The sequence below is a fragment of the Globicephala melas genome, chromosome 3 (assembly GCF_963455315.2).
Source record: "Globicephala melas chromosome 3, mGloMel1.2, whole genome shotgun sequence".
Taxonomy (NCBI): Eukaryota; Metazoa; Chordata; class Mammalia; order Artiodactyla; family Delphinidae; genus Globicephala; species Globicephala melas.
Genome location: NC_083316.1, coordinates 11,570,358 through 11,594,989, shown reverse-complemented (window position 1 = coordinate 11,594,989; position 24,632 = coordinate 11,570,358). Strand labels below are relative to the sequence as shown.

General features: G+C 43.1%; 1 protein-coding gene across 1 annotated transcript in view; it reads left to right on the top strand.

Moving 5' to 3' along the window:
- The window catches only part of DNAH5 (dynein axonemal heavy chain 5), a 273,908-nt gene that overhangs the window by 39,956 nt on the left and 209,320 nt on the right, over window positions 1-24,632 (top strand). Inside the window, exon 2 of the mRNA XM_030856579.2 lies at window positions 23,646-23,780. Coding sequence (XP_030712439.2) covers window positions 23,646-23,780 — 135 coding nt within the window. The remainder of the gene's footprint in view (window positions 1-23,645; window positions 23,781-24,632) is intronic.

Here is a 24,632-nt window from a genome sequence, read left to right as displayed (position 1 = left end):
GGCTTGTGCTTTGCTTTGTTTGTGCTGCTTAATGACAATTCTCAGCGAGCTTCCTTTACTCAAGGGGATTCCTTAAGATACCTACTGCCTCTGCCTTGCCCACTTTGAGGCTGAAATTCAGCCACAGAGGTTGAAGACTTTGCAGTTTACTGCAAAGCCTCGAGAGAGCCATGGTGACGCCTGACAAACACAGAATGAACGCCATCAGCCATCTGTGGAAGTCTTCCCAGAAAGTAACTCTTCCCAAGAGAGAAGGTTGTAAATGGGCTGCTGATGAAATGAGGATGGTGCCTAAAATACCATTAGGGAAGCTCCAGTTTCAATGTAACTAATGAAAGAGAATGGATGATATAATGAATTGTGACCTCTGTCCTGAGGTCATGTGTTGACACAGGCTTCTTGGGACTGATACTGAGATGCTGAGCAAGGAGGATGAGAAAATTCTGTGATTTGCTGGTGACCTTTCAACACCGCACAGAGGAGAATGACTACTAGTCTAGATACTATCTTCATTCATCATTAGAACAGAAAACAGTTGCTTACTAATACCCAGAGGCTGATTTAAAAAGTATTCCATAAACAAACTCAAACTTCCTGTGCTCTAGCGCTTTGTTTACCAAACAATATTTAGGTCTAAATGCTATCTCTCTGTTAACTCTACATATGGAGGCCACGCCCTAATACTGGCTGTTGAGCAGGTGAATTTCCCAAGTTCAGGTGCCAAATTAGCATCCAAATTAGTGGTAGGTGTCAGTACCAGATTAGCATCCCGGCTTTCAAATCAGTCTCTTGTGAGGTTAATTAGCAGGATATTGGTGGGATGGGTTCCCTATTTCCTGTTTTATCCTTGGATGACCTGATTGGATTTGAGTTCCTGAAACTTGAACTTCAAGGACTAAATGCTGGATTCAACATGCCCAGCCTTACATGTCCTGCCTTTTATTCATCTTTTTTTAAAAATTTAATTAATTAATTAATTATCTTTGGCTGCGCTGGGTCTTTGTTGCTGCGCATGGGGTTTCTCTAGTTGCAGCGAGCAGGGGCTACTCTTCGTTGTGCTGCACGGGCTTCTCATTGTGGCGGCTTCTCTCGTTGTGGAGCACGGGCTCTAGGTGCGTGGGCTTCATTAGTTGTGGCACGCAGGCTCAGTAGTTGTGGCTCACAGGCTCTAGAGGGCAGGCTCAGTAGTTGTGGCGCACAGGCTTAGTTGCTCCGCGGCATGTGGGGTCTTCCTGGACCAGGGCTCAAACCCGTGTCTCGTGCATTGGCAGACGGATTCTTAACCACTGTGCCACCAGGGAAGCCCCCTTTATTCATCTTGATGAGATAAATCACACAAACTAGATGTCTCAAATCACCCTGCCTATGATTTCCCGTCATACCTTTACAGTAAAGATGATCAAGATGTTTAGTCGCAAAGAATAAATTACCTTGGTTTATTTGTATGTACAACTGTGTGAGTGCAAGTAATCTATGGACATCATTTTCTATTTACATGTGAAATAGGCTGCTTGTTCTTTTTTTTTTTTTTTTCTCTCCCGTTGCGGAGCGCAGGCTCCGGACGCGCAGGCTCAGCGGCCATGGCTCACGGGCCCAGCCGCTCCGCGGCATGTGGGATCCTCCTGGACCGGGGCACGAACCAGTGTCCTCTGCATCGGCAGGTGGACCCCCAACCACTGCGCCACCAGGGAAGCCCAACTGCTTGTTCTTTATGGGGAGAAAATGGCTCATTTGGGTTACAATCCGCCTATCTGATGGTCACAGCCACAGTGCTGGTAGTTAACCACACAGTTGTTTAGACAAAGACAGACTGAATTTCTTGTACAACTTATTCCGAGCTGTGGCTTCTCTGCTTTCTGTTTTGATATGGTTTAAAGTTACTCACTGTTCAAAGAAATGCTTCAAATATCTCTGTTGACTCCAAGTTTACTGTTGGGCGGTGTATAGAATTAAATGAACATCAGAGGTTGTGTTGCAACCCAGCAGTTCAAATGCTTTGATTGGTTGATAAGCATGAATGAGAGGTACAGTTAAACTGTATAGCAGGTAAACCGTATTACCCTAACAACACAAGGCTTTGGAACAGCGGAGAGGGCAAAGGGGAGCGACTGTAGAAGGAAAACAAGGAGAGTATAGGTGCGCTTTTAATTTTTATTCCGTGTATATGGTGACTAATACCTTCAAATTAGACATGTGAACGTGAACTTCTGGTCCTCCGAGGGACTTTTCATGTGAAAGCCTGTTGGATGATGAGTAGGGCTCCCAGGAGTTAGAAGATCATTCTGGAAGAGTCCATAAGCTGAGCAGATTGCTGTGATGTTTAGGATCGGTAGGAGACAGTTCTGGAAGCAGAGCGTCACCTGGGTTTTTTTTTTTATTTATTTTTATTTTTTTATTTTTTTATTTTTTAACATCTTTATTGGGGTATAATTGCTTTACAATGGTGTGTTAGTTAATCAGTCATACATAAACATATGTTCCCATATGTCTTCCCTCTTGCGTCTCCCTCCCTCCCATCCTCCCTATCCCACCCCTCCAGGCTGTCACAAAGCACCGAGCCAATATCCCTGTGCCATGCGGCTGCTTCCCACTAGCTATCTACCTTACTACGTTTGTTAGTGTGTATATGCCCATGACTCTCTCTCGCCCTGTCACAGCTCACCCTTCCCCCTCCCCATAACCTCAGGTCCGTTCTCTAGGAGGTCTGCGTCTTTATTCCTGCTTTACCCCTAGGTTCTTCATGACATTTTTTTTCTTAAATTCCATATATATGTGTTAGCATACGGTATTTGTCTTTTTCCTTCTGACTTACTTCACTCTGTATGACAGACTCTAGGTCTATCCACCTCATTACAAATAGCTCAATTTCGTTTCTTTTTATGGCTGAGTAATATTCCATTGTATATATGTGCCACATCTTCTTTATCCATTCATCTGATGATGGGCACTTAGGTTGTTTCCATCTCTGGGCTATTGTAAATAGAGCTGCAATGAACATTTTGGTACATGACTCTTTTTGAATTTTGGTTTTCTCAGGGTATATGCCCAGTAGTGGGATTGCTGGGTCATATGGTAGTTCTATTTGTAGTTTTTTAAGGAACCTCCATACTGTTCTCCATAGTGGCTGAACCAATTCACATTCCCACCAGCAGTGCAAGAGTGTTCCCTTTTCTCCACACCCTCTCCAGCATTTATTGTTTCTAGATTTTTTGATGATGGCCATTCTGACTGGTGTGAGATGATATCTCATTGTAGTTTTGATTTGCATTTCTCTAATGATTAATGATGTTGAGCATTCTTTCATGTGTTTGTTGGCAGTCTGTATATCTTCTTTGGAGAAATGTCTATTTAGGTCTTCTGCCCATTTTTGGATTGGGTTGTTTGTTTTCTTGTTATTGAGCTGCATGAGCTGCTTGTAAATTTTGGAGATTAATCCTTTGTCGGTTGCTTCATTTACAAATATTTTCTCCCATTCTGAGGGTTGTCTTTTGATCTTGTTTATGGTTTCCTTTGCTGTGAAAAAGCTTTGAAGTTTCATTAGGTCCCATTTGTTTATTTTTGTTTTTATTTCCATTACTCTAGGAGGTGGGTCAGAAAGGATCTTGCTGTGATTTATGTCATAGAGTGTTCTGCCTATGTTTTCCTCTAAGAGTTTGATAGTTTCTGACCTTACATTTAGGTCTTTAATCCATTTTGAGCTTATTTTTGTGTATGGTGTTAGGGAGTGATCTAATCTCATACTTTTACATGTACCTGTCCAGTTTTCCCAGCACCACTTATTGAAGAGGCTGTCCTTTCTCCACTGTACATTACTGCCACCTTTATCAAAGATAAGGTGTCCATATTTGCATGGGTTTATCTCTGGGCTTTCTATCCTGTTCCATTGATCTATCTTTCTGTTTTTGTGCCAGTACCATACCGTCTTGATAACTGTAGCTTTGTAGTATAGTCTGAAGTCAGGGAGCCTGATTCCTCCAGTTCCTTCTTTCGTTCTCAAGATTGCTTTGGCTATTCGGGGTCTTTTGTGTTTCCATACAAATTGCAAAATTTTTTGTTCTAGTTCTGTGAAAAATGCCAGTGGTAGTTTGATAGGGATTGCATTGAATCTATAGATTGCTTTGGGTAGTAGAGTCATTTTCACAATGTTGATTCTTCCAATCCAAGAACATGGTATATCTCTCCATCTATTTGTATCATCTTTAATTTCTTTCATCAGTGTCTTATAATTTTCTGCATACAGGTCTTTTGTCTCCTTAGGTAGGTTTATTCCTAGATATTTTATTCTTTTTGTTGAAATGGTAAATGGGAGTGTTTTCTTGATTTCACTTTCAGATTTTTCATCATTAGTATATAGGAATGCCAGAGATTTCTGTGCATTAATTTTGTATCCTGCCACTTTACCAAATTCATTGATTAGCTCTAGTAGTTTTCTGGTAGCATCTTTAGGGTTCTCTATGTATAGGATCATGTCATCTGCAAACAGTGACAGCTTTACTTCTTCTTTTCTGATTTGGATTCCTTTTATTTCCTTTTCTTCTCTGATTGCTGTGGCTAAAACTTCCAAAACTATGTTGAATAAGAGTGGTGAGAGTGGGCAACCTTGTCTTGTTCCTGATCTTAGTGGAAATGCTTTCAGTTTTTCACCATTGAGGATGATGTTTGCTGTGGGCTTGTCATATATGGCCATATGTTGAGGTTCCCTCTATGCCTACTTTCTGCAGGGTCTTTATCATAAAGGGGTGTTGAATTTTGTCAAAAGCTTTCTCTGCATCTATTGAGATGATCATATGGTTTTTCTCCTTCAATTTGTTAATATGGTTTATCACATTGATAGATTTGCGTATATTGAAGAATCCTTGCATTCCTGGAATAAACCCCACTTGATCATGGTGTATGATCCTTTTAATGTGCTTTTGGATTCTGTTTGCTAGTATTTTGTTGAGGATTTTTGCATCTATATTCATCAGTGATATTGGCCTGTAGTTTTCTTTCTTTGTGACATCCTTGTCTGGTTTTGGTATCAAGGTGATGGTGGCCTTGTAGAAGGAGTTTGGGAGTGTTCCTCCCTCTGCTATATTTTGGAAGAGTTTGAGAAGGATAGGTGTTAGCTCTTCTCTAAATGTTTGATAGAATTCACCTGTGAAGCCATCTGGTCCTGGGCTTTTCTTTGTTGGAAGATTTTTAATCACAGTTTCAATTTCAGTGCTTGTGATTGGTCTGTTCATATTTTCTATTTCATCCTGATTCAGTCTTGGCAGGTTGTGCATTTCTAAGAATTTGTCCATATCTTCCAGATTGTCCATTTTATTGGCATAGAGTTGCTTGTAGTAACCTCTCATGATCTCTTTTATTTCTGCAGTGTCAGTTGTTACCTCTCCTTTTTCATTTCTAATTCTATTGATTTGAGTCTTCTCCCTTTTTTTCTTGATGAGTCTGGCTGGTGGTTTATCTATTTTGTTTATCTTCTCAAAGAACCAGCTTTTAGTTTTATTGATCTTTGCTATTGTTTCCTTCATTTCTTTTTCATTTATTTCTGATCTGATTTTTATGATTTCTTTCCTTCTGCTAGCTTTGGGGTTTTTTTGTTCTTCTTTCTCTAATTGCTTGAGGTGCAAGGTTAGGTTGTTTATTCGAGATGTTTCCTGCTTCTTAAGGTGGGCTTGTATTGCCATAAACTTCCCCCTTAGAACTGCTTTTGCTGCATCCCACAGGTTTTGGGTCGTTGTGTCTCCATTGTCATTTGTTTCTAGGTATTTTTTGATTTCCTCTTTGATTTCTTCAGTGATCACTTCGTTATTAAGTAGTGTATTGTTTAGCCTCCATGTGTTTGTATTTTTTACAGATCTTTTCCTGTAATTGATATCTAGTCTCATGGCGTTGTGGTCAGAAAAGATACTTGATACAATTTCAATTTTCTTAAATTTACCAAGGCTTGATTTGTGACCTAAGATATGATCTATCCTGGAGAATGTTCCATGAGCACTTGAGAAAAATGTGTATTCTGTTGTTTTTGGATGGAGTGTCCTATAAATATCAATTAAGTCCATCTTGTTTAATGTATCATTTAAAGCTTGTGTTTCCTTATTTATTTTCATTTTGGATGATCTGTCCATGGGTGAAAGTGGGATGTTTAAGTCCCCTACTATGAATGTGTTACTGTCGATTTCCCCTTTTATGGCTGTTAGTATTTGCCTTATGTATTGAGGTGCTCCTATGTTGGGTGCATAAATATTTACAATTGTTATATCTTCTTCTTGGATCGATCCCTTGATCATTATGTAGTGTCCTTCTTTGTCTCTTTTAATAGTCCTTATTTTAAAGTCTATTTTGTCTGATATGAGAATTGCTACTCCAGCTTTCTTTTGGTTTCCATTTGCATGGAATATCTTTTTCCATCCCCTTACTTTCAGTCTGTATGTGTCTCTAGGTCTGAAGTGGGTCTCTTGTAGACAGCATATATAAGGGTCTTGTTTTTGTATCCATTCAGCTAATCTGTGTCTTTTGGTGGGAACATTTAGTCCATTTACATTTAAGGTAATTATCGATATGTATGTTCCTATTCCCATTTTCTTAATTGTTTTGGGTTCGTTATTATAGGTCTTTTCCTTCTCTTGTGTTTCTTGCCTAGAGAAGATCCTTTAGCATTTGTTGTAAAGCTGGTTTGGTGGTGCTGAACTCTCTCAGCTTTTGCTTGTCTTTAAAGGTTTTAATTTCTCCATCAAATCTGAATGAGATCCTTGCTGGGTAGAGTAGTCTTGGCTGCAGGTTTTTCTCCTTCATCACTTTCAGTATGTCCTGCCACTCCCTTCTGGCTTGTAGGGTTTCTGCTGAGAGATCAGCTGTTAACCTTATGGGGATTCCCTTATGTGTTATTTGTTGTTTTTCCCTTGCTGCTTTTAATATGCTTTCTTTGTATTTAATTTTTGAAAGTTTGATTAATATGTGCCTTGGCGTATTTCTCCTTGTATTTATCCTGTATGGGACTCTCTGTGCTTCCTGGACTTGATTAACTATTTCCTTTCCCATATTAGGGAAGTTTCCAACTATAATCTCTTCAAATATTTTCTCAGTCCCTTTCTTTTTCTCCTCTTCTTCTGGAACCCCTATAATGCGAATGTTGTTGCGTTTAATGTTGTCCCAGAGGTCTCTGAGACTGTCCTCAGTTCTTTTCATTCTTTTTTCTTTATTCTGCTCTGCAGTAGTTATTTCCACTATTTTATCTTCCAGGTCACTTATCCGTTCTTCTGCCTCAGTTATTCTGCTATTGATCCCATCTAGAGTACTTTTAATTTCATTTATTGTGTTGTTCATCGTTGCTTGTTTCATCTTTAGTTCTTCTAGGTCCTTGTTAACTGATTCTTGCATTTTGTCCAATCTATTGTCCATTCTATCTCCAAGATTTCGGATCATCCTTATTATCATTATTCTGAATTCTTTTTCAGGTAGACTGCCTATTTCCTCTTCATTTGTTAGGTCTGGTGCATTTTTATCTTGCTCCTTTATCTGCTGTGTGTTTTTCTGTCTTCTCATTTTGCTTATCTTACTGTGTTTGGGGTCTCCTTTTTGCAGGCTGCAGGTTCGTAGTTCCTCCTGTTTTTGATGTCTGTCTCCAGTGGCTAAGGTTGGTTCAGTGGGTTGTGTAGGCTTCCTGGTGGAGGGGACTAGTGCCTGTGTTGTGGTGGATGAGGCTGGATCTTGTCTCTCTAGTGGGCAGGTTCACGTCTGGTGGTGTGTTTTGGGGTGTCTGTGGCCTTATTATGATTTTAGGCAGCCTCTCTGCTAATGGGTGGGGTTGTGTTCCTGTTTTGCTAGTTGTTTGGCATAGGTTTTCCAGCACTGTGGCTTGCTGGTCGTTGACTGAAGCTGGGTGCTGGTGTTAAGATGGAGGTCTCTGGGAGATTTTCGCCGTTTGATATTATGTGGAGCTGGGAGGTCTCTTGTTGACCAGTGTCCTGAAGTTGGCTCTCCTACCTCAGAGGCAGAGCCCTGCCTCCTGGCTGGAGCACCAAGAGCTTTTCATCCACATGGCTCAGGATAAAAGGGAGAAAAAGTAGAGGGAATTAGTAGAAGTATGAGGAAAGAAAGAAGGAAAGGAGGGTAGGAAGGAAGGAAGAAAGAAAGAAAGAAGCAAAGAAGGAAAGAAGGCAAGAAGGAAAGAAAGGAGGGAGGGAGGGAGGGAGGAAGGAAAGAAGGAGGGAAAGAAGGAAAAAAGACAGAAAGAAAGAAGATACAGTAAAAATAAAGTATAATAAAGTTATTGAATTAAAAAATTCTTATTTAGAAAAAAAAAAGGGACGGATAGAACCTTAGGACAAATGTTGGAAGCAAAGCTATACAGACAAAATCTTACACAGAAGCATACACATACACCCTCACTAAAAGAGGTAAATGGGGAAAAATCATAAATCTTGCTGTCAGAGACCACCTCCTCAATTTGGGATGATTCATTGTCTAAAGGAGGGAAGGAAGGAAGGAAAGAAAGAAAGAAAGAAAGAACGAAGGTAAAGTATAATAACGTTATTAAAATTAATTATTAAGAAAAAAATTTAAAAAAAACATGGACGGATAGAACCCTAGGACAAATGGTGGAAGCAAGACTATACAGACAAGATCTCACACAGAAGCATACACATACACATTCACAAAAAGGGGAAAAGGGAAAAAAATCATAGATCTTGCTCCTAAAGTCCACTTCCTTAATTTGGGATGATTGGTTGTCCATTCAGGTATTCCACAGATGCAGGGTATATCAAGTTGATTGTGGAGCTTTAATCCGCTGCTTCTGAGGCTGCTGGGAGAGATCTCCCCTTCTCCTCCTTGCTCTCACAGCTCCCAGGGCTCAGCTTTGGATTTGGCCCTGCCACTGCGTGTAGGTCGCTGGAGGGCGTCTGTTTTTTGCTCAGACAGGATGGGGTTAAAAGAGCCGCTGATTCGGGGGCTCTGGCGCACTCAGGCCGGCGGGGAGGGAGGGGCACGGAGTGCGGGGCGGGCCTTTGGCGGCAAAGTCCGGCGTGACCCTGCACCAGCCCGAGGCCCGCCGTGCGCTCTCCCGGGGAAGTCGTCCCCGGATTCCGGGAACCTGGCAGTGGCGGGCTGCACAGGCTCCGCGGAAGAGGGGTGTGGAGAGTGACCTGTGCTCGCACACAGGCCCCTTGGTGGCGGCAGCAGCAGCCTTAACGTCTCCTGCCCGCCTCTGGGGTCCGCGCTTTCAGCCGCGGCTCGCGCCCGTCTCTGGGGTCCGCGCTTTCAGCCGCGGCTCGCGCCCGTCTCTGGGGTCCGCGCTTTCAGCCGCGGCTCGCGCCCGTCTCTGGGGTCCGCGCTTTCAGCCGCGGCTCGCGCCCGTCTCTGGGGTCCGCGCTTTCAGCCGCGGCTCGCGCCCGTCTCTGGGGTTCGCGCTTTTAGCCGCGGCTCGCGCCCGTCTCTGGAGTTCCTTTAAGCAGCGTTCTTAAACCCCTCTCCTCACGCCCCAGGAAACAAAGAGGGAAGAAAAAGTCTCCTGTCTCTTTGGCAGGTGCAGACTTTTCCCCGGACTCCCTCCCGGCCAGCCGTGGCGTACTAACACCTTCAGGCTATGTTCAAGCCGCCAACCCCAGTCCTCTCCCTGCGCTCCGTCCGAAACCCGAGCCTCAGAGCCTCAGCTCCCAGCCCCGCCCGCCCCGGCGGGGGAGCAGACAAGCCTCTCGGGCTGGTGAGTGCTGGTCGGCACCGATCTTCTGTGCGGGAATCTCTCCGCTTTGCCCTCCGCAGCCGTTGCTCTGCACTCCTCCGCGGCTTCGAAGCTCCCCCCTCCGCCTCCCGCAGTCTCCGCCCGCGAAGGGGCTTCCTAGTGTGTGGAAACTTTTCCTCCTTCACAGCTGCCTCCCACTGGTGCAGGTGCCGTCCCTATTCTTTTGTCTCTGTTTTTTCTTTTTTCCTTTTGCCCTACCCAGGTACGTGGGGAGTTTCTTGCCTTTTGGGAGGTCTGAGGTCTTCTGCCAGCCTTCAGTAGGTGTTCTGTAGGAGTTGTTCCACGTGTAGATGTATTTCTGGTGTATCTGTGGGGAGGAAGGTGATCTCCGCGTCTTACTCTTCCGCCATCTTCCGCCTTCCGTTGTCCTCTGTGAAGGGAAGACGCTGCTCCCAAAGTCCAGAGATATCAGGAAAATCCCGTTTTCTGCCGGATCGGGTGGATGAGTAGAGGTTCCGTAACCTGCGGGGCTTGGTACCCCTCCCGGGTTTCGGCACCAAATGTAAGGTCGGATCTTAACAAACGGCACCGCGAAACGGAGGAAAGCTTCAAGTGAGCTTTATTAAGGACCGCTCCCAGGGGAGGTTCACTGGTCCGAGAGAAAGGGGCCAGAGAAGTCGCCCACCTGGGTTTTAATGGTTGCTGTTTGTAAGCTTGCACGTGTGTCTTAGATCATCATCTCTCGCACCTGTGTGCAAAAACCTTAAAAAATTCCAAAGTTATATTCAGATGAATCTGTGAGCAACACTTTGTCTACTAATTTTTGGATAGCCCATAAGGCTATATGTTGATATTTCAAATTAAAAAGAAAAGGGGAGTGCATCTTTAGGCTTCTCTGCACATTGCCACATAAACGAGAACTACTTGTAGAAAGACAGGCTTCAGCTTTTGAGATGATGCTTGCCTGGTGGAAAAAAACCCCATTCAGAGTGCTTTGGTGACTGCATCCTTCCAGACCTGTAAGCTTTTGTTGGTGATGAGAAATAATTAAGGCAGATTCTAGGCTGCAAGTTTTCTAAGCCCTTTGAAATGACACCCCTCTCTGCCTTCTAAAGGCCCAGAAATGTGGTCACAGATCATGAGATGCAAGGATGTGCCTTTGGAGTCACATTGAAGAATGAGCTTCCCTAGCCTAGGACTCATCAGCCGCTTTTGATTATGCAGATGCGTAAAGAGATGTTTGGAGCATCTTCCATGGCTGATTAATGTCAGAAGAAAATGGAGGGTTCTCCAGAACTCTGTTCTCAACATTGAGGCATGCTTCCTCAGGGCTTGATCGTTGTATCTTTTTTTTTTTTTTTTTTTTGCGGTACGCGGGCCTCTCTCACTGTTGTGGCCTCTCCTGTTGCGGAGCACAGGCTCCGGACGCGCAGGCTCAGCGGCCATGGCTCACGGGCTCAGCCGCTCCGCGGCATGTGGCATCTTCCCGGACCGGGGCACGAACCCGTGTCCCCTGCATCGGCAGGCGGACTCTCAACCACTGCGCCACCAGAGAAGCCCAATCACTGTATCTTTTATGCGTCCCCAGCAGCCAGATGATTCTGGCCAGTCTTGCAGCCGCTTTTCCACCACAAGACACAGGGATGCTGTCTCTGCATTTCCTAAGCACTCTGCCACCAGCCATCCTCCACTTCCCCTCGCCCCACCATTCTGACGCATCCTTCCCAAGGTCAACTGTAGGGCGCGAAGTTCCCGGGTTTCGGCACCAAATGCGGCGAGCCGCCTCCGACCAGCAGAATGACGAGTCGCCACACGCAAGATTCTTCTCGTATCACACTTTATTGGAGCACAGCTTGGTTAAAGAAAAGATGGAAGGAAGACCCCGCAATCCTATAGCAGTCTGCTTATATAGGGATTAAGAACATGTGTCGCTCTGTGATTGGCTTTCGCTGATGGTGCGACTTGTGAGCCAGCATCGGATAGGTCGCTACTTTAAAACCTCATTAGTATACTTAGCGCAAGCGCAGTGGCCACAGGAAGGATGATTCAGCTTGCTTCAGCTTCCTGCTGCGTGGCAGTTAGCTGACCGCGCCCTACAGTCAACATCTTCCAGCCAAGCCCTTGAACTTGTTTGGCTGCAAACGCTTATTCCTTAAGACCGAATGCAAGTGTCGCCTCCTCCGAGAAGCCTCCCTGACACTTTGAGGAGGCGGCGGGGTCTCAGCGCTTTGCTCCTCTGGCTGCTAGAGCCCTCGTCACATCACTGCAGTGAAATGACATTTGTCTACTTGTGATTCCCTGGAGGAAAGGGATGATGCTTCCTTCATTTTTAAATAGCCTTCTGGTAACACAGAATCTGGTACTAAATACACCTTAATTTATGCTTGTGCAATCAGTTGGATGAATTAAACTCTTCACATGTCTGAATGTGTTTCCAATTCTTCATTTCACTTTTCCATGCTTCAATACCAAGTCTAAAAAATTAAAGTTGCTGATAAAATCTCAAGTATAATTAATGAATTAGATTCTTTTTTGGCACGAATGACCTTCTGGGAGTATGTTTTTTGGAAGTTTCTATATATTTAGGTTGCTGGCTCTGTTCACCCCCGTGATGTATGAGGTTAACAGAATTACCTTAATACTGTTGCAGTGTATTATGTAAATAATTACACATTTTTTTGTTTAATGCATTGATTTGACAATTTATTAAATTGTAACTTTGTCATCTAACATAATCAATGAGAAAGAATCCAAAACCACTTAACATTACAAACTATAAATCTCTATTTAACCTTAGTCTGGAAATATTACTGTAATGATGCCATATTATAATTAGGTTATTGTAATATAATAATTGACTGTATTCAGAATACACAGCCAAATAAACCATAAGCTCTCTGGGTTTAGAAAAGTCAAGCCATATATCCTTTTTGTTGTGTAATAAACACAAATGCTTTTCAATGAAAAAGCTCGAAATAATTCTGTATATATTGACTCACTTATATACAAAAGTATGGCTCAGATATGATGTCTGCCTTCTTTTTTGCTTTTCTCTTTGGTGAAGAGAGCTCAGTACCAACTTCCAAGCATACAATGGACATGAATTCCAGACTTACGGATTTTGTTTTTCTTTCTTTCCCTAAAATTAAACTGAAATATATAATTTTGCTGGTTGACTTTGTTGACCTTTAGAAAAAACACACTTGAAAGATTTATGACAGTCCTCTTGACCTAAATTCACCTAATTGCAAAGCTAGTTTTGAAATGGAGACCCGTTTTCTCCCTGCTGCTGGAATGTATATCGTTCATGTTTCCACTGATGTATTGATGCTAGGGAATACCGTTGCTCCTTGAATTTCAGATTGCTAGGTTTCTCTAAACAGTGATCCTCGCAGTGGGGCTAGAGACTGGCAGGGGAGAGAGGGCAGCTCCTTTCCCTACTGAGAAACTGCCCAGGGAGGGGCCATTGTTGCCCTGCGGGTGCACAGTGGAAGACAAGGAAAGACCCTTTGCTCTCAGATATGTTTTGAAAGCTGAAAGGATATCAGTGTTGTTATTCTTTGGCAAAATAGTCAAACCGGTTTCAGAATCCTCTTAATCAGGCCCAGACATGTTTGGCCCTGTGAACACATGTCACATGCACAGATCAAAACAACTTTCCTGGAGCGTTGGGAGGTGAATGGCTCTAGGATGCAGCTGTGGGGAGGGGACAGGTGCTGCTTTTTAGTGCCCAGGTGAGGGCTTCTGAACCTGAAGGCGTCAATGCCCCATGGGGCCACCTCGTACTTACACCATAGCCAGAGCCCGGGAGGATGTGACTCTAGGTGCAGATCCATCCATTCCGCTAGTACTGTTGAACACCTACTTTGTACCAGGTGCTGTGCTTCACAGGACAGTGGGGAAGAGCACGTCCGGGCCTCGTGGGGTTGAGCTGAAACTTGTCCTTCCTGTCAATTTTTGCACGACTCTAGTAACAAGAAACAGAAAAGGTCTAGAGTTGCAGGGATCCCAGATTTATGCCCTTGGACTTTACTGAGTTCCTACTTCAAGTGAGAACCTGGTAGCACGAGTCAATCATGATCAAGTCATAAAATGCTTTCCGTTGGAGCAGTGTTCTCAGGCTGGGCTGCCACGATAGTTGCCAGGGGAACTTTTGAGAAACACCAATGCCAGGTCCCCATGCCAGGCAAGAGGGGTCAGAGTTTCTTGGGAGGCAAAGGAATCAGCATTTCAAAGTTCCCAGGTGATTGTGATGAGCATCAGCTGTAAGCACTCTGGTTCATTGTGATAAACAAGAGAGGTTTTCGAATTTCACCCCTGTGCCATATAGAATGTGAATGATGACGTTATATACGTACTTTTTAGCAAATGAGCGAAAACCACTTGAATTATGTGGCCTCTGCTGCCAGAGGGGACTCTTGGAATTCTACAAGAATTTACTCCTGGTTTTAGAGTAAAACCAGTGTAGGATTGGGGGAAGATAGAATATATGGCCATGTGAAGGCCCACTAAGTCTGGATCAGGTCCAGATATGTGGGGTGTAGAAAATGGGCTCTAAGTTAGAGTTTGGATAGTGTAATATTGGGGGGAGAGGAGGTTGTGGTGAATGGGATACCCCTTTAGCAGGTTTTGGGTCTGCTTGGGTGAAAAATCCACATATAGTGAAAGGTAAAGAGGCATCTTTTATTTGCTTGGAAAGAATGACCGATAAGGGAGTTCGTAAATGGGGAGATTTAGGGGCCCTGAAAACTCCAGCAAAAATAGACAAGGTTCCAAAGCTTACTGTCAGCACAAAAGAAAATTGATGGAACCCTCTCCGTTTAAGCGCTAGGCTCTTTGCAAGCGAAGGAGAGTGCCGTTCTCGTTAAATAAAAGAGGGCTTCACTGTAGCACCTGCTGTGAGTGGATTAGCCAGCGTGGAGTGTCTTCCCTTCCAGGCACCACTTTTCTCAAGTGCTCTTCGTGTGGGAAGGAGGTGTGGTGCTTCCTCTGCAGCTGTGGCCCTTCACCTGGAGAAATAAAACACAAGGCAAGTTAAGACGCGAAAAGTACAGTTAGGAGTTGAGAGTGGCTCAACTGTGGTTCTTCCAGCCAATTAACGAGCAGGTTTGGACGGTCCAGGAAGCGTCACAGAGGAGCCGCTCCCAGAGAGGAAACGGGGCCCTGTGGGTTAAAGTGAAAATGCTGGAAGCCGAAAAGGGAGGCTTTTCTTTGTTTGAAGACATGGAAATTGGGTTAACTTTGTGGAGAGGGCTCTTTCATTTGGAGAAATGAGTAGAAGTACTTCCCTCAGTTTCTGTAATTCAGCACATTTAAATGGGATGTAGGCTAAGCGAGGTTAGTTATATTTGCTGTGAATTGAGGGAGAGCCGTAATCCATACTAATGGTGGAATTTCGTGCAGTGGTTTATGCTGAAGCCCGAACAGCATGGAAGACCCGGGAGCTTGTTGACTGAATTCTGCACCTGCAATCATGGACGCACACAGAGCTAGAATCATTTGCACGAGGCCTTAATTACTTGAGAGTGACTTGTAAATGATAAACTTGGTTAATCGTCCCTGGATTAGATATCAGTTGAGGTTTTACTAAGTGCCAGGCCCTGTTCTGGGCTCTGGAGATATTGCAAAAATCAAAATAGAAAATATCCCTCCCTGTGGAGCTGATACTCTTGTAGGAATGATGAGATTCAGGTGATATTTATTTTAGTTTACCCCTCAGGAGACGAGAAGGATCGGGTTATATATATAGCAGACAAGCGAGTTAAACTAGCCTGGGCCATTTGGTTATCTCTCTTAAAAAAAGAAAAAGAAGGACATCTTTTACCGATAACCAGGCATTTTAGCTAGGCCTACACTTGGAGTAATTTTTCCTCTGCTCATGGATTTGTCCTGATTCATCCACAGCTGGGGAAAATGGAATAAAGTGAAACTAACTGGCCTAAGATGATCAAACCCACGTCCTTGGCCTCTTTGGCACTGTTTCATCAGGTGATTAATTATCTCTGGCCTTGCGATTGATACTGAGAGCCAAAGTGAAATCTGTCTCAGAGGTATTTACTTTGGTGATTTAAGATAAGGAGTTTCAATTGTAATTTGTAGACTCCACATTATTTAGAGTGATCTCCAGTGGGGATTTAAATCTACGTTATACTCTCCCCTGCTATGTTTGTGACATTGCTATAAGCACACATATGCGTAAGAGAACAAAACACCCAAATAAAAAAATGGAAATAAATTCACTCAAAAATAGGCAACAGACTGACATTAAAACAGATCTCTTTCTCAGATTCAGATCTGCAACTAGGCTAATCATATTGCCTAGAAAAACTTCTTTTTTTTCAACAAAGAAATATATGTATATTTTTTTGGCTGTAGAACCTACCCCTTGCCTCACACTCTTCTGTGCAAAAGCATCCTATGAAGGCGTGGTGTGAACAGTACGATATAGATAAAAGTGAAATTGTCCAGTAATGGGTTGGGCGAAGCAGGGAGCCCAGCCCACTGGCTGCCCACCCAGGCAGGGAGCCTGAGTCCTAGGCACTTCAGGAGACGAGGATGGGGTAGGGAGTTACCATTTGCTGAGACACAGTCGTGTGGTAGGGGAGCTGGACACAGAGCACGCCAGCTGGAAGCCGGCTGGGCACCAGTCCATCCTGGCACTAAAATATTACCGGTGTAATTCAGAAAATGGTGTCAGTTAACGCCAGTCTCCACCCACAAATCCTTCTATAACCCATGCAGTGTATATGGGGTCTCCTCCCAAGAGTGCTCTAGATAATCCTTGAGTGGAAATTTAGAGAATGTCAGTTTGGATGGATGCAAAATTCTCAGTTGCCCGGGACACCCCATGTCTTGGCCTGGCCCTGCAGACACGCCAGGGCTTGAAGCCCAGCCCCGCCACTTACTTAGCAGTGTGCTCTTGGGAAAGTTGTGAGTGGTCCGTAGTCTTGATTTCCTTGTGTGGAAATAATCATGTCTGGTTCATAGGGCTTTTGTGACAATTATACCTAAGCACAGGAAGCAAATGATGACTTGCTGATCCAAAGCTAGCAATGCATCCGGGGCAAAGAGAGCAAAATGTACCCTGACATCTTCAGGAGGGTTGGGGACAAGGGTGTCCTTGCTCAGCCAACAGAGGGTTTCTCAGACCCGACAGCTCCATCCTCCGTCCATTTCTCGTTGCCAGAGACATGAGTGGGGTGGGCCTGGATCTGAAACAATGCCGCCAACAGGACTGGGCTTTCTAATGGTGGAGGGAGTTTAAGCATTTGTACAACTGAAAAATCATGATTAAGTTTTGTCGCCTGAATTTTGATGTCCAGGGTCAAAGTCTCGGTCATGCCGTTTTAATTCATGCGCTGATTGCCTTAGTATTATCCCCAAACCACACCCCATTTAATCTTTGCAAATACCTTCAAGTTTGGACTTTTATCCCCATTTTACAGACAAGGGTAAGGTCTCTGTTGGAGTTGGGGGTTATAACCTGGAGCCAAAATGAAATGTGTGTGGTTCATGCACAGTTTACATACATGAACGTGTAGACCTGGGCTTTGGTTCTACAGAGTTAAAGGCAAAGGTTAGTATATTAAAAAAAATTGGAAGGATGGGTTTGTCATGAGAAAAAGTCACAGAGCTTTATTATGACAGCACGTGGCATTGGGTCTTCGTTGGGATTCACATTTTAAAATCTCAAGTTTCACCCCAGACACCTCCCGATCCAATCAAAAGATTCCAAGAACCAAAGCCAACAAACAAAAAACCAAAAAACCCCCTCAAGTCTCTTGTCTGTATTAACTTTTGAACCAATGGGAAGCAGCCCGAATGCTAGAGAAGAAACAGAGCTTAGCTGTTGCGTAGTCCAACACTTTGATTTTAGAGTTGCAGAACCTGAAGCCTGGAATGGTTAAATGACAGATGCAAAGTCTTACAATTAATGGCAGCCCCGGGTCTGGACCCCACTCTGGCACCAGGGCTCGTTTGTGTACATGAAGTTGCCCTATCTTGAAAGCACCACTTGTTTCTTGGGAGGTAGCACATTAGTCCCTGTTTTATCCCAAGGTGGTAGTAACATTCTTTGTTACCAAGTTGCAGAAATGTGTTAAATACCGTTCTAGATTTCCTTGGACATTGAATAGGTTTCTGGCCACCCTCCCCACTCCCATCAGTTGGTGCTTGTGCATGCAACGCAAAACAATTTTAACGTAATCCTTAAAAAAAAAAAAAAAGAATTCCATGGTTCGCCTCTCGCCTTTGTCATCCCACTCTGCCCTCCCTCTCCAAGTGTCCTAGATGTCTCAAAGGCGACAGGACAAGCCACCTCCAGTTAGTCAACTGACTGCTTGTTCTTGCAGTTCCCTGGCAGCCAGAAAGCTGCAAGTTTAAGTTTAGGGAGTGACAATGCACTGATCCCATCACCAAATATTTATTTGACATTATTGACTTTTTGTGGTCGTAAAATAAAAGTCCCTCATTGTACCCGCATACCTCGGTATAAGGCAATGAAAGTTGACATTGATAAACATTGTGCTCTTTCATGTACATGGCACTGGGGTTGACTTCATATTACTTATCAGGAGATAGAATAGTTTATGTAAGAACATATTCAATGCTTAACGTGCTTTTGAATATAGCTTTGAAAACATTTTCTTTAAAAACACACTGATAATTTGCTTTTTTTTTTGATAATTTGCTTTTATATGTAAAATTGCTTTGGAAGGTTTTTTCATCTGTGATATTTAGGTAAAAATAGAATAATTAGTGTTCTGTTTTAGAGGCCAATCTCTCCTTTCCTCCACTAGAATGTGTAGTTTTTTCCTTTGGAGCCCTGTAAAATCAGGTCATAGAATAATGTGTTGCCATGGCAGAATGTTATAGAAGTTTCTGGATTCTTTGGAAGCCTTCAGTTGGTTTACATCCTGACTTTTCTAGTTCTCTAGTTTTTTTTTTTTTTTAAATATTTATCTGTTTGGCTGTGCCGGGTCTTAGTTGCGGCATACGGGGTCTAATTCCCTGACCAGGGATTGAACCCGGAGCCCCTGCACTGGGAGCGCAGAGTCTTAACAACTGGACCACCGAGGAAGTCCCTGGTTCTATAGCTTTTTAGTGTCTTTTTGGCTGCCCAGCATTTGCCATCTTGTTGGTTTGTTGCTGGATCCCTGGCTCCCCTGGTTGCCCACCATGTCTTCAAGCTGCTGAAGACATTTAGTACAAACCCAGAAAGATCACTCTGAGAAAAGCCTTTATTCCTCCCTGACGAGAGTGTGGAAAACGAAGAACAGGACATTCACCTGGTTTTAGCCATGGTTGAAAAGAGATTTAAATTTACTTCTTTTTGATGTTTATGGAATGTATACTTTGTGTCAAGACCCGTGTGTTCTCTTTTTAGGGAAATGGCAAAAAAGTAGGTAGATCGTTTATTTTTTTAAACCTTAACCTTGCCCTGCATCCCCACCCCCAAGCCCAACTAATTTGTCTCCCTTCAGTTTTGGAAAAAAGAACATAAATCACACATATCTAGCGATTGCCTTTCAATCACTCGGAAATCCCCAACTTTTTCCTCTTTACTTTTTCTTAAGTCTTTTGTATCTTAAAAAATTCTCCTTTGACTCTAACTTCCCCTCTTTCTACTAGTAACCACATTTCTTTCCTTTATAGTCAAGTTTCTGGAAGGAATAGTTTATATTCAGTACCTTTATTATTGTTTAAAATTTATTTTTATTGAGGTAGCATTGGTTTATAACATTATATAGGTTTCATGTATAGGACTTCCCTGGCGGTCCAGTGGTCAAGACTCCATGCTTCCAATGCAGGCGGTGCAGGTTCGATCTCTAGTCCGGTAACTAAGATCCCACATGCCATGTGGTGAGGCCAAAAAAAAAAAAAAAAAAAAAAAAGTGGAGATATTCATTCCATGAATGATTTCTCTTTTACCAATCATTCTTTTCTCAAGTCTGAATCCATTTGTTTTCTGTGCAACCAATGGAATTATTCTAACAAGGATTACTCTGTTACCTACTGCTGCATAACAAACCGTAAGAGAGCTAATGGCTTAACTGTCTGTTATCAATTATCTATTATCTCTTAACAACTATTTATTATCTCTCTTGATTCTGTGGGTGGCTGGGCTCAGCTGGATGGTTCTTCTGTTTCATGTGGCCTTGGCTGGGTTGCAGTCATCTGTTGGCTTGACTAGGTTGGAATGTCCAAGGCAGTTTGAAAGTTGATGCTGGGCAAAAGCTTTTAAGTTTCATTAGGTCCCATTTGTTTACTTTTGTTTTTATTTCCATTTCTCTAGGAGGTGGGTCAAAAAGGACCTTGCTGTGATTTATGTCATAGAGTGTCCTGCCTATGTTTTCCTCTAAGAGTTTGATAGTTTCTGGCCTTTGAAGCAACTGACAAAGGATTAATCTCCAAAATTTATAAGCAGCTCATGCAGCTTAATAACAAAAAAAACAAACAACCCAATCCAAAAATGGGCAGAAGACCTAAATAGACATTTCTCCAAAGAAGATATACAGAGTGCCAACAAACACATGAAAGAATGCTCAACATCACTAATCATTAGAGAAATGCAAATCAAAACTACAATGAGATATCATCTCACACCAGTCTGAATGGCCATCATCAAAAAATCTAGAAACAATAAATGCTGGAGAGGGTGTGGAGAAAAGGGAACCCTCTTACACTGTTGGTGGGAATGTAAATTGATATAGCCACTGTGGAGAACAGTATGGAGGTTCCTTAAAAAACTACAAATAGAACTACCATATGACCCAGCAATCCCACTACTGGGTATATACCCTGACAAAACCATAATTCAAAAAGAGTCATGTACCAAAATGTTCATTGCAGCTCTATTTACAATAGCCCAGAGATGGAAACAACCTAAGTGTCCATCATCGGATGAATGGATAAAGAAGATGTGGCACATATATACAATGGAATATTACTCAGCCATGAAAAGAAACGAAATTGAGCTATTTGTAATGAGGTGGATAGACCTAGAGTCTGTCATACAGAGTGAAGTAAGTCAGAAAGAGAGAGACAAATACCGTATGCTAACACATATATATGGAATTTAAGAAAAAAAAATGTCATGAAAAACCTAGGGGTGAAACAGGAGTAAAGACACAGACTTACTAGAGGATGGACTTGAGGCTATGGGGAGGGGGAAGGGTAAACGGTGACAAAGAGAGAAAGAGGCATGGACATATATACACTACCAAACGTAAGGTAGATAGCTAGTGGGAAGCAGCCGCATAGCACAGGGAGATCAGCTCAGTACTTTGTGACCGCCTGGAGGGGTGGGATAGGGAGGGTGGGAGGGAGGGAGACGCAAGCGGGAAGAGATATGGGAACATATGTATATATATAACTGATTCATTTTGTTGTGAAGCTGAAACTAACATACCATTGTAAAGCAATTATACTCCAATAAAGATGTTTAAAAAAAAAAAAAAAAGGAAAGTTGATGCTGGGGTATCAGCTAGGAGATCTTCTGGGCTGTCAGCCAGAATGCCTTGGATTTTCTCCGTGTGGTCTCTCCATGGGTTTGGACTTCTCATAGCTTGGTGGCTGGGTTCTGAGGGAGCATTCCCAAGTGCAAAGGCAGAAGCTGAAAGTCTCTTAAGGACTAGCCTAGGAAGTTTTACAGTCTCACTTCTTCCCACATCCTTTTGGTGAAAACTGGTCACAGGGCCAGCCAGATTCAAGAGGAGGGGATATAGAGTCCATTTCTTGATAGGTTAGTGGTACAACCACATTGCAGAAGAGCTGTGAGGGTGCTGCAGTCATCTTGTAAACACAATTACAGGAACGATCTGGCCCATATTGTCTACTGTGCTGTATTGAGAACCAGTATCTGTATCTGTCTCTGCAATGCAATTTCACCTTGGGCTCCAGATCCACATTCCCAGTGGTCTGTCTGGGACAGACATTTCCCAAGCTCTGGGAAATGCGGCCACAATCCACCTGCCTGGCCTTCCTGTCTTCAGGCTTGCATCACTCCAGTCCACTTTTTTTTTTTTTTTTTAAGATTTAATTTTATTTATTTTTGGCCGTGTTGGGTCTTCGTTGCTGCACGTGGGCTTTCTCTAGTTGCGGCGAGCGGGGGTTACTCTTCGTTGCGGTGCGTGGGCTTCTCCTTGCTGTGGCTTCTCTTGTTGCAGAGCACGGGCTCTAGGCATGTGGGCTTCAGTAGTTGCGGCACGTGAGCTCAGTAGTTGTGGCTTGCGGGCTTTAGAGTGCAGGCTCAGTAGTTGTGGCGCACGGGCTTAGTTGCTCCGTGACATGTGGGATCTTCCCGGACCAGCGCTCGAACCTGTGTCTCCTGCATTGGCAGGCAGATTCTGATCCACTGCGCCACCAGGGAAGCCCCCTCCAATCCACTTTTTATACTGCTTTCAGAATGACTGATGTTTTGAGGCAGCACAGACAGCTAAACATCTTTCCTGATTTGAAACTCATCAGTGACTCTCCATGAACTTCAGATAATATTTATACTTTCTAACATGGCCCATAAGATATTTTATGGTCTGACTTTTTTTCTCATTTCCTATTACGCCTTTTTCTTTTTTTTTTTTTTTTTTGGCCTCGCTGCATGGCATGTGGGATCTTAATTCCCCAACCAGGGATTGAACCTGTGCCCCCTGCAGTGGAAGCATAGAGTCTTAACCACTGGACCGCTAGGGAAGTCCCTCCTATTATGCCTTTCTAGTTATTTTCAGTTCAGCCATCCTGGCTGCCTTGTGGTTTCCAGACATGCTAAGCTTTCTTATGTCTTTTGGCCTCTGCATGTGCAGAAATGCCTCTATCCCAGGGAGTGTGGCCAACTCTCCTTCAACTCGAGCTCAAGCCACCTCTTCCTGAAACTTTTCCTGTACCTCCACCCCTCTTCAGCCCTGGGCTAGAGGGGGAATCCTCCCTTCAGCTCCTTCTCTGAAGACCCATTAATGCCCCTGCATAAATCTGATGCCCCTGTAGCAACCATAATGCCATCCTCTCACATTTACATTTTCTGCTTACATTCTGCCAACCAGGCTATGAGTTTTTTTGAGGTCACTGGGTAGTGTTTACCTCTAGAGTGCTTGTACATATTTGAGGTTCAGTAACTGTTGAATACAAGAAAGGATCCAGAGGGGCTACCTAGCAGGAGCTACTGGCTAGCATTAAAGATAATGCCCTTAATTCAAAAAATGAACTAGAAGTTGAATATCCGCCAATGGTAAAATGGTTGATTATGGTACGTCCATATTGTTGAATATTTTGCAGCTATTACAGGAGTTGGAGTGGTCTGTACTAAACTAAAAAGAAGTCTGTGATGTATTATTAAGGGAAAAATGCATGAAAAAATTTTATACTATATATAAATAGAAATGTGTATATATGTTTGCATATGTTTGTATGAACAGAGCACATATGGAAAGATATGCTTCAAACGGCCAATGTTGGTTACAGTGAACTTGCTTTGTTATTGTAATTAACAGTCAACAGGTAAAAATTAAGCACTGGTATTCAGAAATTAATTTCAAAACCAGATATGAACCTGTAGACAAACAAGAAACTTAGGAGATAGTGTACAAGAATAAGTATTACTTTAGCAGCCTAGGAAATGTTTACAAAAGTGGAGATCTTTTTGATTTTGGTGTGTGTCTGTTGAATGCTTATATATGGGTAAAATTAAGTCTGTAAAGATTTGGAACAAAATGTTAATGGTAATACTGTCTGGCTGGCAGATGATTTTTATTTCTACTTTTGGCTTATCTGTGTTATGTAATTTCAAAACAATGAGCACATCTTATTTTCATAATAGAAATAACATTATTTCTAAAAACAGAAGATAGTACCTAAAAACTGGTACCATTAAGCTGTTATCTGAATACCCAAGACTTGAAAAAGCACCAGTAGTATGAAATGATTACAGAATGAATCCATTTGAGAACAGCAGTTGCCACATAACATTTTTCTTCCCTTCTTGTAGCAAAGATTGAAGGAAGAGAAGGAAGCCAAGCGGGCTCGTCTGGATGGGAGACATGACTACTTATTTGCGATTGTAGCTTCCTGTGTGGACCTCAACAAAACCGAAGTGGAGGATGCCATTCTAGAGGGGAATCAGGTGCGATGCATTTGAGTTCTCACTGACTTGATTATGGAGGGCACAGCTGGCCTTGTCCTGTGGCAGGGTCTGTGCTGGGCCTTAGGGAAGGGTGTCTGTTTCCACATGCTTAGGACCCTATTCTGGCTTGGTATGGGTGGTGGCAGAAGGAGCTTGGGCTCTCCAGCTCTCCATGTTGAGTGGGGTATTTAGAATTGACATTCTGACAGTGTTGTCTGTGTCTCTCTACATCCAGTGAAGCTGGGCTCAGGCACCATTTTGGAACCTGAGGTTAGAGAACAGAATCTCGTCTCAGCTGCTGATTTATCTTGTTTTTGTTTTTGTTTCTTTTTTTTTTTTTTGAGTTTATCCTGTTCTAGCCTGGGAGATTAAATGCGCCATACTTTTCTGGCTTTGGCTTTGATTCGGCAGCTGAACTGGTTTCTTTTGTTCCTGACCTGACTTCCATCTTCTGCCCTGATATCCCTTCAAAGCCTGGGGCGTGATTTAGTTGGTGGGGAGACCAAAATACGGGAAGATACAGTTTCCTGGGCAGGGAGGAAGGCATTCCAGGAGCTGTGATGTTTCCTGAAGTTTTTTTTTTTTAAAACTTTTTAGGCATTAAAAAAGAAATAAAGAGAAGAAAGGAAGGAAGCCTTTTTTGTTGACAGGGATGTCACATTGTTGATAATACTTTTTAGTGATAGGCTTGTAAAGGTTTGACAACCAGCTTTGGGCAAGGGGAAAGGAAGGCACTAGTCTGAGCGTTTCCTGATTCTGTGGAGTAAATATTCCCACCATGGCTGATTCCAAACGACCAACATGATGTTACTAAACACCGAGTTGGGAGGAGTTGTGGTCAGTTGGCTGTCC